General features: G+C 37.4%; 1 protein-coding gene across 1 annotated transcript in view; it reads right to left on the bottom strand.

The window, feature by feature from the left end:
* Positions 1 to 16167, bottom strand: part of LOC128218873 (uncharacterized) — a 39426-nt gene that overhangs the window by 8266 nt on the left and 14993 nt on the right. Inside the window, exons 8-19 of the mRNA XM_052926617.1 lie at positions 15777 to 15895; positions 14704 to 14803; positions 13692 to 13922; positions 11939 to 12157; positions 11183 to 11413; positions 10682 to 10770; positions 7431 to 7554; positions 4525 to 4652; positions 1909 to 2002; positions 1624 to 1742; positions 880 to 973; positions 303 to 515 (exon numbers count right to left, since the gene is read on the bottom strand). Coding sequence (XP_052782577.1) covers positions 303 to 515; positions 880 to 973; positions 1624 to 1742; positions 1909 to 2002; positions 4525 to 4652; positions 7431 to 7554; positions 10682 to 10770; positions 11183 to 11413; positions 11939 to 12157; positions 13692 to 13922; positions 14704 to 14803; positions 15777 to 15895 — 1761 coding nt within the window. The remainder of the gene's footprint in view (positions 1 to 302; positions 516 to 879; positions 974 to 1623; positions 1743 to 1908; positions 2003 to 4524; positions 4653 to 7430; positions 7555 to 10681; positions 10771 to 11182; positions 11414 to 11938; positions 12158 to 13691; positions 13923 to 14703; positions 14804 to 15776; positions 15896 to 16167) is intronic.

Here is a 16167-nt window from a genome sequence, read left to right as displayed (position 1 = left end):
GTCAATTGCAGTTGCACAAGTACCTAAAGGTTTAATTAAAGATCCGTCGGTGGCACTGAGCATATAAGTTATAAGTTGATTGAAAAGACAAATATAACTCGATCATAACAGTGTTTAGTATTGTTTTAGGAAAAATATGACTTCAATTCTTTGAGTATACGTTGCCTTTAAAAATAATGGAGAAGAATGCAGAAAAAAAACCTCTGCAGACTTAACGATTATTATTTAGGCCACATTTTGCTAAAGAGGAAGCAAAACATAAACATTTTTTAAGAAAAAAAATAAACAACGCTTCAACTCACACATGTTCTGCCCGCATTCTCTCCTCATGACGTCAAAATCAAACACACACTGCTCCATGGCGATGGTCCTCTCGGCCGCGCAGACGATGAATTCTTTGGGCCGGCCAGGGAAGGAGTTGTTTCCGTTGGGAAGCCCCAAGCAGCTTGGCTTAAGGGAGGGACATGGTGGGCAGCCGGCTGGGTCGTAACATTGAACGTTTTGGAGGTAGTCACCTGAAAATAATGTCGACGTTATTAGAAAGGTGAAAAAACGTCCCTGGTTCGAAATCTGCTAGGAGCTTCTTTTTCGCCATAATATAGATGATGAAAAATGTTTTTTTGTACAATCATTTGTGACGATGAACTACTTATCACAATTAAATGGGAGAAGAAGTTTGATTTCTTATTATCTGAAAGTATTTGTAAATTAAGCTTTTCAAGGAAAGTCTGTGCTCGTGAATGTCGATTTGTTACTTGAAGTTTATTGGGCACGGGTCGAAATGGCTTTAATACCTTTTTACCATGTTAATTGTATACAATTACATACAAAGATTGATTTTTGAGATTATATGATACTTAAGGGTTACAGAAAACTCACATGGAGCTTTGGGCTCGTATCGTGTACCGCAGGGCACCCGGTCGAAACTGTGACAGGTCTTATCCGCATCCGAATACAACTGCAGGTAGGGACACTGAAAAAAGAACAACAGTTGTCGTACATGTATATCCTATTTATGATTAATTATAAAAAAAAAAAAAACATATTTTCTGAAACGCCTCGACGGGAACTAGACGCCGCAACCCTTGCGACGGACGTACCTTTCTATGCCTCAACGTCACCCTTACCGGGTGAACTAGTCTGAAAACCCCACGAACGATCATCTAACCAGCGCATGTAGACGTTCCATTACACGGGAACGCGAACAGTTGATGCATGCTGTGTATAACGTAATTCTCTGTTGCAAAAACAATTCTTTTCACTTAGGTTATATGCTTAGTGAAGTCGGGCGAGAATTATCAATTGCATATAATTGTTCTCAATGAGCAGGAAAATGTATTGAAGGAAATTAAGAAAACTGTAAAAATGTTTTGTTGAGGAATGGCGTAAACCGGTTTCAGGAGTCAATAAAACAATACTTGTTACCGTTCAACTTTAATGGAAATACATTAATCCCTTTAAATTATACATATTAAGTTTCTTGGAAGTTGATGAACAGGCCATTACAATTCGTACACTAACAGGCATGTTCTCATGGCGTTATCAATTGTTCATTTTCTTTGCCGGTTGTTTATGTCTACGGCAAGTTGGACTTTATAATTTATTACTCCGGTATATACGAACCTCTCTCAAGTAATTCCCGAACATCGTATTCTGTTGTCTACAGTCGAAAAACTGGGCACAGTTGTCAGGGTTGGGTAACAGGGCATTCGGGTAGGCGGTGCAGTACGGCACGGGATTTCCTGTAAAACAGCGAGGGTGTTTCCACATAAATGACAAGAGCACATTATATTGGAGTAGGACTCGAGAAGTGAAAGTTTCATTGTATTGACTTACATGGAATTTAGACTTTCAGGTAAAATAGTTTACATGTTCTTGTCTTCAACATGCTATTTAAGAATAACTCACCGATATCGAAGGCGACCTGGCAACCACGCATTGGGTCGTAGATACCGTTTCCAGCACAACGACGCACTTCGAGTAGGCGCTCATCCAAACAAACCTAGTCAGAGGTAAAACAAACAAGGCTTATTATGGGTATTAGGAGTAAGCCTTCTTAGGGATATAAGAAGCAATCCTAATTATGGGTATAAGGAGCAAGCCTTCTTAGGGATATTAGAAGCAATCCTAATTAGGGCTATAAGAAACAAGCATTCTATAGAGAATATTAGAAGCAATCCTTATTAGAGGTATTAGGAGCAAGCCTTCTTATGGATATTAGAAGCAATCCTTTTTACGGGTATTATAAGCAGGCATTCTTTATGATATAAGAAGCAATCCTAATTAGGTGTATAAGGAGCAGGCCTTCTTATGGATATTAGAAGCAATCCTAATTAGGGGTATAAGGAGTAGGCCTTCTTATGGATATTAGAAGCAATCCTAATTAGGTGTATAAGGAGCAGGCCTTCTTATGGATATTAGAAGCAATCCTAATTAGGGGTATAAGGAGCAGGCCTTCTTATGGATATTAGAAGCAATCCTAATTAGGGGTATAAGGAGCAGGCCTTCTTATGGATATTAGAAACAATCCTAATTAGAGGTATAAGGAGCAGGCCTTCTTAGGGATATTAGAAGCAATCCTAACTAGGGGTATAAGGAGTAAACCTTGTTATGGATATTAGAAACAATCCTAATTAGGGGTATAAGGAGTAGGCCTTCTTATGGATATTAGAAGCAATCCTAATTAGGGGGTATTAGGAGCAGGCCTTCTTTATGATATTAGAAGCAATCATAATTAGGGGTATAAGGAGCAGGCCTTCTAATGGATATTAGAAGCAATCCTAATTAGGGGTATTAGGAGCAGGCCTTCTTATGGATATTAGAAGCAATCATAATTAGGGGTATAAGGAGCAGGCCTTCTTATGGATAATTGAAGCAATCCTAATTAGGGGCATGAAGAGCAGGCCTTCTTATGGATTTTAGAAGCAATCCTAATTAGTGGTATAAGGAGCAGGACTTCTTAAGGATATTAGAAGCAATCCTAACTAGGGGTATAAGGAACAAGCCTTCAAATGGATATTAGAAGCAATCTTAATTAGGGGTATAAGGAGCAAGCCTTCTTAGGGATATTAGAAGCAATCCTAATAAGGGGTATAAGGAGCAAGTCTTCTTAGCGATATTAGAAGCAATCCTTATTAGGGGTATTAGGAGCAAGTCTTCTTAGCGATATTATAAGCAATCCTTATTAGGGGTATAAGGAGCAAGTCTTCTTAGCGATATTAGAAGCAATCCTTATAAGTGGTATAAGGAGCAAATCTTCTTAGCGATATTATAAGCAATCCTTATTAGGGGTATAAGGAGCAAGTCTTCTTAGCGATATTAGAAGCAATCCTTATAGGGGTATAAGGAGCAAATCTTCTTAGCGATATTATAAGCAATCCTTATTAGGGGTATAAGGAGCAAGTCTTCTTAGCGATATTAGAAGCAATCCTTATAAGGGGTATAAGGAGCAAGTCTTCTTAGCGATATTAGAAGCAATCCTTATTAGGGGTATAAGGAGCAAATCTTCTTAGCGATATTAGAAGCAATCCTTATTAGGGGTATAAGGAGCAAGCCTTCTTAGGGATTTTAAAAAGCAATCCTAATTAGTGGTATTAGAAGCAATCCTACATAAACTGTACCCTAAGTTGCATGTCTGAAGCACTTTACTTTTCATTGTATTCAACTTGATGCTGGCTCCGATGAGGCTTATACATTTAACTGTGTAATAAATGTTGAGACAAATGGAGGTAATGTGCATATACACTAGGTTAACACTCCAGTGAACTCGTATTCCAATGACCTTGTGTTTTACTGACCGTTCCAAGACGGTGACACCACTGTTTATTGATAAACTAATTTGATGATTGTGTGGTCTGTTTAGGATGTTTGTTTATTACGCTTGTGTCTTTCGTTCAAGGTAGTTTAGGCCATTACCTTGTGCCACTAAACAGGATTTTCATTTGATTTCTTGACGACACTGCTTGTCCGTAATGTTTTCATTTCATTATCGCTATTATATAAAATATATGCAAATATTTAATTGAGCAGGAAATTGTTACAGAGTCATATAACATCTCTAAACAAGTGTTAAGATTGAAATAAAAGTAATTCGCATACGGAAAACACTGTCCAGAGATGCGACCATGATTATTGGAAATGTTTGGGGGGAATCAATAAAACAAAAGAAACATAAGCAGGTATTTTAAAAATTATAACTAAAAAGCAACACAATTTTTCCTTGCATTATAATACTTATTTCAACATGGAAATTATGTTAATCTTTAAAATGAATTATGTAAATAAATGTTGTATAAGTAATAATAAAACACGCACATGATTTTGCCTTAAACACAAGAGGTTAAAAACATGAGTATATCCATATAGAAAATGCAAATAACAAATATTCACTAATAACCGATAGAGTTATAGTCCTTTGTTAACAAATGCAATAAACTGGTGCCAGTCGCGACCAAGATAATAAAGTCCCTATGAACAGGGAACCGTATCATTGACCAAATGACAAACAACCAAGCTGCCACCCACCTTGTACTCGGACGGTCGACCCTGGATGGAATGGTTACCATTGGTGTTTCCCTTACAGCTGACAAAGCGTTCCCTGCAGGGCAGACATTGACCCACAGATGGACAACGGAGATTCAACTCGTATTCGCCTTGTTATAAAATAATAAGATAATCTATGTATTTATCAGCAAAGAGTTTCGTAGGTGTATGTTATATAATGTGTTCGTCGTATGGAGGTTGATTTATTTGGAGTTTTCTAGCGTTGAGTATTGTGAGATAGAAGATTAACAAAAGCATTACATGGTTAAGTACAAGGAAATGCAAAAGTCAATGGATAGTGGATTCATTTAAAATCTACTATCTCGCGACGCTCAACTCTATCAAGCTCACAATGATCAACTGCGCTACGACGAGTATATTACATACTGCTGCAAGGAGTTCACATGGCACACATTCGTATACGAGGCGGATATTTTGATCCAGCCCGCATTCGTGCATTGGATTTTCTAAGTTTTAAAGTTTTATTTGAATAACATCCAAAAGGCCATGACCCATGTGGAGAAATATTATATTCAGTATTTACAGGTGAACGCAAAATAAATAAAAATGTATTACCAATATTAACTGTCAGTACATCATTAGCATAAACGTCAAACAATAACGCAAACTACTTATTAATAAGTAAGTTTGACATTTGTGTTTCATAAACGATTTGACGATTTGTTAAATGACTAAATAAAAGAGTTATTTACATTATAGCTCCACAGATAATTTTATATAATAATTTTATTATTAATAATAGCATTAACTAATAACAACACTTTTAATCTCGGTAAACATTAAATTTTAATGATAATATTAAAGTAGTATTTGACTGTGAAAATATTATTTATTTTTTGGTATTTCATTCCGTTTCAAACACAGTAACAACATGTTCATTACATCGACGGAACCAAACAATACTGCATTCATATAACCAACTGCTAATGGCCGAACTGAAAATGTCAATCATCAGTGTTTGGCATCATACCTGATATTCATTGAAAAACTACATGACATGTGCTAAGTGCCTTAACGATACGTCACAAAATTGGTGATATCTTCATAAAAAGAATAACTACATTAGATGTATCATGGGCTTTAACAATGCGTCACAAGATATTCGTAATAAAACGCAGACTACAATAAATGTATCAAGGACCTTAAAAATACGTCAAAACATCGACGCTGGCTTCATTTATGATACTTATAAAAAAAAGTCAGACTACAATAAATGTATCAAGGACCTTAAAAATACGTCAAAACATCGACGCTGGCTTCATTTATGATTTTTATAAAAAAAACTCAGACTACAATAAATGTATCAAGGACCTTAAAAATACGTCAAAACATCGACGCTGGTTTTGTTTATGATATTCATAAAAAAACGCAGACTACAATAAATGTATCAAGGACTTAAAAAAATACGTCAAAACATCGACGCTGGCTTCATTTATGATATTCATAAAAAACGCAGACTACAATAAATGTATCAAGGACTTAAAAAAATACGTCAAAACATCGACGCTGGCTTCATTTATGATATTCATAAAAAACGCAAGACAACAATAAATGTACCAAGGACCTTAAAACTAAGTCAACGCTTTCTTAATATCATAAACAGTTAACAAAATTTAATGTACCGGTGACCTTAAAAATAAGTCACAGCACCTACACTGGCATCAAATAATTAAATCAACTTTAAGGCATATTCCTGCCTGTAGCAGAACTTACAAGGCATCTACACTGGCATCAAATAATTAAATCAACTTTAAGGCATATTCCTGCCTGTAGCAGAACTTACAAGGCATCTACACTGGCATCAATAATTAAATCAACTTTAAGGCATATTCCTGCCTGTAGCAGAACTTACAAGGCATCTACACTGGCATCAAATAATTAAATCAACTTTAAGGCATATTCCTGCCTGTAGCAGAACTTACAAGGCAAATAATTAAATCAACTTTAAGGCATATTCCTGCCTGTAGCAGAACTTACAAGGCATCTACACTGGCATCAATAATTAAATCAACTTTAAGGCATATTCCTGCCTGTAGCAGAACTTACAAGGTATCTACACTGGCATCAAATAATTAAATCAACTTTAAGGCATATTCCTGCCTGTAGCAGAACTTACAAGGCATCTACACTGGCATCAATAATTAAATCAACTTTAAGGCATATTCCTGCCTGTAGCAGAACTTACAAGGTATCTACACTGGCATCAAATAATTAAATCAACTTTAAGGCATATTCCTGCCTGTAGCAGAACTTACAAGGCAAATAATTAAATCAACTTTAAGGCATATTCCTGCCTGTAGCAGAACTTACAAGGCATCTACACTGGCATCAATAATTAAATCAACTTTAAGGCATATTCCTGCCTGTAGCAGAACTTACAAGGCATCTACACTGGCATCAAATAATTAAATCAACTTTAAGGCATATTCCTGCCTGTAGCAGAACTTACAAGGTATCTACACTGGCATCAAATAATTAAATCAACTTTAAGGCATATTCCTGCCTGTAGCAGAACTTACAAGGCATCTACACTGGCATCAATAATTAAATCAACTTTAAGGCATATTCCTGCCTGTAGCAGAACTTACAAGGCATCTACACTGGCATCAATAATTAAATCAACTTTAAGGCATATTCCTGCCTGTAGCAGAACTTACAAGGTATCTACACTGGCATCAAATAATTAAATCAACTTTAAGGCATATTCCTGCCTGTAGCAGAACTTACAAGGTATCTACACTGGCGTCAAATAATTAAATCAACTTTAAGGCATATTCCTGCCAGTAGCAGAACTTACAAGGTATCTACACTGGCGTCAAATAATTAAATCAACTTTAAGGCATATTCCTGCCTGTAGCAGAACTTACAAGGATCAACAGCAACGAACCGACCACCACAGCTAACAAGGTTATACGGTGCACATCTTCCAGAAAGCTCGTCAAACAGCTGAGGGTAGGGACACTCCCTCTTATATTTTCCCAGCTCGGTTACCTACAGCAGAAGGACAATGAAATATGAATTGGTAGTTGTTATTAAGCAGGGTTGGGTAAACTTTCCCAGCTCGGTTACCTACAGAAGAAGGACAATGAAATATGAATTGGTAGTTGTTATTAAGCAGGGTTGGGTATATTTTCCCAGCTCGGTTTCCATACAGCAGAAGGACAATGAAATATGAATTGGTAGTTGTTATTAAGCAGGGTTGGGTATATTTTCCCAGCTCGGTTTCCATACAGAAGAAGGACAATGAAATATGAATTGGTAGTTGTAATTAAGTAGGGTTGGGTATATTTTCCCAGCTCGGTTACCTACAGCAGAAGGACAATGAAATATGAATTGGTAGTTGTTATTAAGCAGGGTTGGGTAAACTCTCCTAGCTCGGTTACCTACAGCAGAAGGACAATGAAATATGAATTGGTAGTTGTTATTAAGCAGGGTTGGGTAAACTGTCCCAGCTCGGTTACCATACAGCAGAAGGACAATGAAATATGAATTGGTAGTTGTTATTAAGCAGGGTTGGGTAAACTTTCCCAGCTCGGTTATCTACAGCAGAATGACAATGAAATATTAATTGGTAGTTGTAATTAAGCAGGGGTTGGGTAAACTTTCCCAGCTCGGTATCTACAGGCAGAAGGACAATGAAATATTAATTGGTAGTTGTAATTAAGCAGGGTTGGGGTAAACTTCCCAGCTCGGTTATCTACAGCAGAAGGACAATGAAATATTAATTGGTAGTTGGTAATTAAGAAGGTTGGGTAAACTTTCCCAGCTCGGTTATCTACAGCAGAAGGACAATGAAATATTAATTGGTAGTTGTAATTAAGCAGGGTTGGGTAAACTTTCCCAGCTCGGTTACCTACAGCAGAAGGACAATGAAATATGAATTGGTAGTTGTTATTAAGCAGGGTTGGGTAAACTTTCCCAGCTCGGTTACCTACAGCAGAAGGACAATGAAATATGAATTGGTAGTTGTTATTAAGCAGGGTTGGGTAAACTTTCCCAGCTCGGTTATCTACAGCAGAAGGACAATGAAATATTAATTGGTAGTTGTAATTAAGCAGGGTTGGGTAAACTTTCCCAGCTCGGTTATCTACAGCAGAAGGACAATGAAATATTAATTGGTAGTTGTAATTAAGCCAGGGTTGGGTAAACTTTCCCAGCTCGGTTATCTACAGCAGAAGGACAATGAAATATTAATTGGTAGTTGTAATTAAGCAGGGTTGGGTTAACTTTCCAGCTCGGTTATCTACAGCAGAAGGACAATGAAATATTAATTGGTAGTTGTATTAAGCAGGGTTGGGTAAACTTGTCCCAGGCTCGGTTATCTACAGCAGAGGACAATGAAATATTAATTGGTAGTTGTAATTAAGCAGGGTTGGGTAAACTTTCCACTCGGTATCTACGAGCAGAAGGACAATGAAATATGAATTGGTAGTTGTTATTAAGCAGGGTTGGGTAAACTTTCCCAGCTCGGTTATCTACAGCAGAAGGACAATGAAATATTAATTGGTAGTTGTAATTAAGCAGGGTTGGGTAAACTTTCCCAGCTCGGTTATCTACAGCAGAAGGACAATGAAATATGAATTGGTAGTTGTAATTAGCAGGGTTGGGTAAACTTTCCCAGCTCGGGTTATCTACAGCATGAAGGACAATGAAATATTAATTGGTAGTTGTAATTAAGCAGGGTTGGGTAAACTTTCCGCTACAGCAGAAGGACAATGAAATATACTTGGTAGTTGTAATTAAGCAGGGTTGGGTAAACTTCCCAGCCTCGGTTATCTACAGAGCAAGGACAATGAAATATTAATTGGTAGAGTTGTTTAATTACAGGCAGGGTTGGGTAAACTTTCCCAGCTCGGTTATTCTACAGCAAGAACGGACAATGAAATACTTAATTGGTAGTTTGGTTAATTAAGCAGGGTTGGGTAAACTTTCCCAGCTCGGTTTCCCTACAGCAGAAGGACAATGAAATATTAATTGTTTTAGTTGTTAATTAAGCAGGGTTCGGGTAAACTTTCCCAGCTCGGTTATCTACAGCAGACAGAAGGACAATGAAATATTAATTGGTTAGTTGTAATTAATCAGGGTTGGGTAACTTTCCCAGCTCGGTTCATCTACAGCAGAAGGACAATGAAATATTAATTCAGGTAGTTGTAATTAAGCAGGGTGACTCCCCACCTTCCTGTCTTTTAGGTAAACTTTCCCAGCTCGGTTATCCATACAGCAGAAGGACCAATGAAATATTAATTGGTAGTTGTAATTAAGCAGGGTTGGTTAAACTTTCCCCAGCTCGGTTATCTACAGCAGAAGGACAATGAATATTTTAATTGGTAGTTGTTAATTAAGCAGGGTTGGGTAAACTTTCCCAGCTCGGTTATCTACAAGCAGAAGGACAATGAAATATTAATTGGTAGTTGTAATTAAGCAAGGGTTGGGTAAACTTTCCCAGCTCGGTTATCCATACAGCAGAAGGACAATCGAAATATTAATTGGTAGTTGTAATTAAGCAGGGTTGGGTAAACTTTCCCAGCTCGGTTATCTACAGCAGAAGGACAATGAAATATTAATTGGTAGTTGTAATTAAGCAGGGTTGGGTAAACTTTCCCAGCTCGGTTATCTACAGCAGAAGGACAATGAAATATTAATTGGTAGTTGTAATTAAGCAGGGTTGGGTAGGATCATTCCTGCTTGAACTTTCCCAATTCGGTTACCATACAGCAGGGCATTAAATATGGACTGGTTGCTCTCAACAACCTGTTTGTGGAAGAGGAACTTTGACTTCAACTTGTTTAAATAATGATATACATAGTCAGTTTCAAAAATAAAAGCGCTTCATAATTACTTGACTAAGTTATATAATTGTCATATGCGAAAGCTCAATTTAAACCCCTGAAATCGATTCTCTGTCCTGGTGTATCATATATTCTTTTCGAAAACATACATTTAGCGACTGGTATAATATATACTTTAGAGACTGGTGTGATGTATACTTTAGAGACTGGTACAATATATACTTTAAACACATCTATGATATATACTTTAGAGACTGGTTTAATATATAGGTACTTTGTAAATAAAACTGCTAACTAGACTGGTTAACTATCTACATGTGTTATTATACCTGTGAAGAACAGTCGAAGTACTGTGCACATGAGAGCGGACTGGCCACAGTTGCTGTGGGGTTGAGTGCACAGAACTTGCCAGGGCGGTCTGAAATGTTTCATTCGATACATTACGTAATAATGTCAATTTATCAATATAGTGACAAAACAAATAAAGGTTACGAAACTGCAAATTAGTAGCATTTAAATGCTGACTTGCATTGGGGTTATGCGACACAATCATTGTTGAAAGAACATAATAAAAAACATTATGATTTCTGTATTACATAGTGGCTAAAATGGCAAAATATAACGCATTGATATGAGTATAAAAAGAACGAGTAGTATCGACACTATGTTGATGTAGCAACAACAGAAATAAAACGTGAATCATTACAGTTCGGACCAACTCAGTAACTAGTCTAATTCTTTCTCTAAACCGTAAAAACGTTTCTTAATAGAATGACCATGTACATTGACGTGACAAGAACGGGGAAAACGAAAGAACATTGATGTCTTACTGATATCAAAGCGCTCCGCAACCTTGCAGGCTCTGGTCAACGGATCAAAAGTTTCGCCAACGCACTCGCGGACGAACATTGTTCGTTGGTCCTGACAAACAACGTGGAAGTTGTCCCGGCCGGGGAAGGAGTTGTTCCCGTTCTCGAGGCCAAGGCAGCTGGGTATTCGCTGTTCACAGGGCAGGCACGTGGCGGCACCCCCCGGGCATGCCTGGTTCTGAATGTACTCACCTGAGGGTAAATACCAGTATTATAGTATCTGTATTATATAGTGGACAAATGACGAGCTAAAGATGGTAGTGTCCACAGGTATCAATTGCAATTAACATGGCGCTAGTGGGAGCCTCGTCCAGCCTATTCATTTGTCGGAGGTTGGGTGACAGAAGTTGGTACTGATTGTTTGATAGCTAAACATCGGGTCATTTATACGGAAATTTGTTAACGGTAATAACGCTGTTAACATCAGCGTTGTTAACTTTTAAATCTTTATTGGTCTAAAAATTAAACAGATAATCTTCAGTAATTCTAACAAGATTTGAGACATCTGTTTCAGCTGTACTTGCTTATATTTGAATATTTCATCTCTTCATCAAATAGTTAACGTTTAAATGTTAACAACTTAACAACGATCTCGTTTACGACGGAGTTCACTATAAATCCGACTTTAAATAAAGATTCTTGTATATTCTATCACTTTAATTAAGTTCTGAACAATCGAACAAATGAAAAACAAATTCATATAGCTGCAAAACTTACATGGCCCCTTCGGTTCGTATCTGAAGGTACACTGGACAGTAGAGTATGGATCGCATGTCATCTTGTCCAAGTTAAACAGTTGTGGGTATAGGCACTCCTGAAGGTAGCTGTTACCCTCGGGGGTGGGCGTGGCACTGCTGCAGTTGTAGTAGCGGGCACAGTTTGTATAGTGAGGGATTATACCCGTGGGGTTCTTCTGGCAGAACAGTTCGATAGAGACTGAAAATGATCAATAGTAAGATAATATATACACCACATGACAAAGGTAACCAACAGGTTTACAAGATGTACACCACATGACAAAGTCAACCGATCAGGTATACAAGATGTACACCACATGGCAAAGTCAACCAATCAGGTTAACAAGATGTACACCACATGACAAAGTCAACCAATCAGGTATACAAGATGTACACCACATGACAAAGGTAACCAACAGGTTTACAAGATGTACACCACATGACAAAGGTAACCAACAGGTTTACAAGATGTACACCACATGGCAAAGTCAACCAATCAGGTTAACAAGATGTACACCACATGACAAAGTTAACCAATCAGGTGTACAAGATGTACACCACATGACAAAGGTAACCAACAGGTTTACAATATGTACACAACATGGCAAAGTCAACCAATCAGGTATACAAGATGTACACCACATGACAAAGTCAACCAATCAGGTATTCAAGATGTACACCACATGACAAAGGTAACCAACAGGTTTACAAGATGTACCCACATGGCAAAGTCAACCAATCAGGTTAACAAGATGTACACCACATGACAAAGTTAACCAATCAGGTTTACAAGATGTACACCACATGACAAAGTTAACCAATCAAGTTCACAAGATGTACACCACATGGCAAAGTTAACCAATCATGTTAACAAGATGTACACCACATGGCAAGTTAACCAATCAGGTTTACAAGATGTACACCACATGGCAAAGTTAACCAATAAGTTTACAAGATGTACACAACACGAATTTGTTAACCAATAAGGTTTACAAGATGTACACAACATTACGATGTTAACCAATCAGGTTAACAGAGAATTTTATTTGATTACACCCTTAAACGATAACTCGGCATAACATTGTGGTCAATTAAACGCATCTCTGAATAATAACCAATGTTTTCTATTTAACATAGATTGAAATAATTGCAAAATATTGTTCTTTTTTAAATTCAATCTAAACACCTTAATCAAATCTAAATGGAACTAAAAAAACATTCCCAAAGGCAGAAACCGAGATGTCAAAATGCGAGCACCGGGAAGGAATACATTGTTGGCGGATCCGTGGTCTAGTGATGAGAAAATTGACTGTGGGTCTAGGGGCCGCAGGTTTGATTACTGACTCACCACTTACAATAATATGTTTCTTCCGGGAGATGCTTTTAATATGGTTCTGGTATGACAGTCCTATACTGCTTTACACTGGCGTACGTTAAAGGACCGGTGTAGCTCTTACCAGGTGCGAACTATAACCAAATCCTAAACAGACTGATTCTCTCACTAAGACCGACGCCCATGTACAGCGTCGTCGTTAAATAAGTGTTCATCCCACAAAAAAATGTTACAGATAATACCACTAAAGGACACCATGTGACGCTACAGTGGAATAAACCAATGTCATAGATAAATTTCTGTCCAACATACTCAACCCTGTATCCATTCCATTATCACATTCACTCAAAATATCAATAAGAGAATTTATAACATCTCTGCTTGAAACTGGGTTACATACTTGGATCCAGCTCCGTGGTACACGCTCGGAGGGTGGGGTCGTAAACGCCGAACCTGCAGATGCCGACCGTCTGGGTACGCTCCCCGAGGCAGGTCATGTAGAAGGGAGACAAGTCGCGACCCGGGTAGGTGTTGTTCCCGTTCGGCATGCCCACACAGCTGGGAGATCGCTCTAGGCAAGGCAGGGAGCAGAGGGGACCCTCACACTTGGTGGTAGTGGAGAGGTAATCACCTGGGGTGGGTAAAGATATGTGGATTCAAATATTACAAAACATGGGGAAAATCAACGGTAGTAGGAGTTAGAAAACAAACGCAATGTTAAGACATTGTTATTATGCCAACTAGTTGATACTTTGATATGTCAGTGTTGCCCTCCAATCTTAAAACAATTAATCATAGTCGCCTAGGAATTCGAATGATCAATAGATTACCATGGGTAAGATCAGCGGTCATACTTTTATCGGTACTTTCACCTTGCAATCTTAGCCGAACCAAGACTGTTATTTATCTATTTGGGTATATTGTCAAAATTGTTTTTCTTACAATAATATACACTAAATAATGAATGGTTTTGATCGGAAGTTTTGGGAAATTTTAATATCGCAAAGATCGACCATACTAACGAATGTAACTTTTATCCACTATATGAAATATATATGTATATGTTTATATATTCTCAGTCATATATTATTGAAGAACCTGAACCCTACCAGTCAATCCACCGACAATGGCATGGAGTCAATTGTTTAAAACTGGTTACTCATTCGGTTTGGAAAAAGCTAACCGAAATAGTTATTGATTGGTCAATATTTATCCAATAAAAAAATATTGACCAATTAAATAGCTTTGTTTTGAAAACTATCCATAAGATAACCTCATTATAAGTTTACCCCGTTTTGAACAATTAATTGGCTGCTGTTGTCGGTGATTTCGTGTAAAAAAAAAAAAAAAAAGATGTATCAATAATGGACATACAGTACATGACGAAAGATTAAAAACAGTCAATCACTTACATGGGGCCTTGGGCTCTAATCTGGTTCCACAGGCGACCACCGAGAAGTCGTCACAGGCCGACGTCTGCGTGTTGAACAGGAATGGGTAGTCACATTCTTCCTGTAAAAAAATGTTTGCTGTTTATCAACTCTTGTCCCGATAGTTGCGAATTCATATATACATGAATATTTTAGCACCTCTTTTTTATAACGCTTTACAAAAACCGGCTTTAAGTATCTACTATTTATGTTAAAAAACTAAAAAAAAGGTGGTGGATAGCTGTCAAATATCATTGTACGTGTCACTTCTTCAATAACTTGGAATAATTTGAATCCCTGACAGTTCTAAAGTATACATTTAATGTAAATAAAATGGAAGGAGGGATTTGATATTTTCCTATATACATGCGATTAATTTAAAGATATTAATGTAAACTTTGGAGTTATGATGACTCCATGTTGCTGTCGTATCATTTCTAAGGTTTGGATGAACAAAAGATACACAGAGTATGTATATTATCACAAACAATGTGGTTTGTTTCTGTTGATAATCCAATAATATGACGCTATACATCAAATTTAAGTTTAAATCAAGAATAAGAATATAAACTGCGTTATTACTGTATGTATAATGTTTTTTTCGTTCTTAGTTTAACATGTAACTAGTCAGAAAGTTAAAAAAAACGGTACCGCACTAGTATGGGGTCAACAGATATCAAAATTCAACACTATGGTTCGTGGCATCATGAGCTTATGTGTAGGTCGGATACCTTTGACCAGTCTGCAATTGCCATTCATTGCTGGCTCAACATTTATTAACCCTTTGCATGCTGGGTAAATTGTCGTCTGCTCAAAAATGTTGTCTGCTTTATTCTAAATTTCTTTCAATTTACTTAAAACTTTGGGGATATATTGACTGAGTGGCAAACAGCTTGGAACCTGACCAGGCGCCGAGTTACTCGGTGCCTGGTCTGGTTCCAAGCTGTTTGCAAAGCCTTTAAAATCGCCATCAGCAGCCTAAGGGTTAATAAAGTGGGTGTGGAAAACAACAAGGCTACTGAATTTAAAAGAGGGCTGTGTGAACAATTCCCTACCTGGTACTGTACAAGGTTTGGTAGGGTAACTCTTTGACTGCAGTTAAAGTAGCGGGCGCAGTTATCCGGGTCTGGGAGCATTGCAAACGGATTTTGGGTACATTGGGTGGTTATGAGGTCTGAAAACAAAAGTTACAAAACGTATTTTATATCTCCTACTTACAAGTAACTTTGACTGGCGGAGCAAAATAATCAATTGTATGAAAGGTACATGGCTAGTTTTACTGCTGTCAACTAAACTTCAAATCATATTCATGTGTATAATTCTTGTTTGAACCATTCAATGTTCAAACGGTTTTATTGTAGGGCCATTTTCATGTGAAGTAATGCTTTTATCTACTAGTTTGATTTCTATTGAAATGACTTCCAAATGAGTACTTCATTGAAAGTA

This window comes from Mya arenaria, chromosome 15 (genome assembly GCF_026914265.1).
Source record: "Mya arenaria isolate MELC-2E11 chromosome 15, ASM2691426v1".
NCBI classification, from domain to species: domain Eukaryota; kingdom Metazoa; phylum Mollusca; class Bivalvia; order Myida; family Myidae; genus Mya; species Mya arenaria.
The sequence above is the reverse complement of the archived record's forward strand: the minus strand, read 5'-3'. Positions and strand labels throughout refer to the sequence as shown.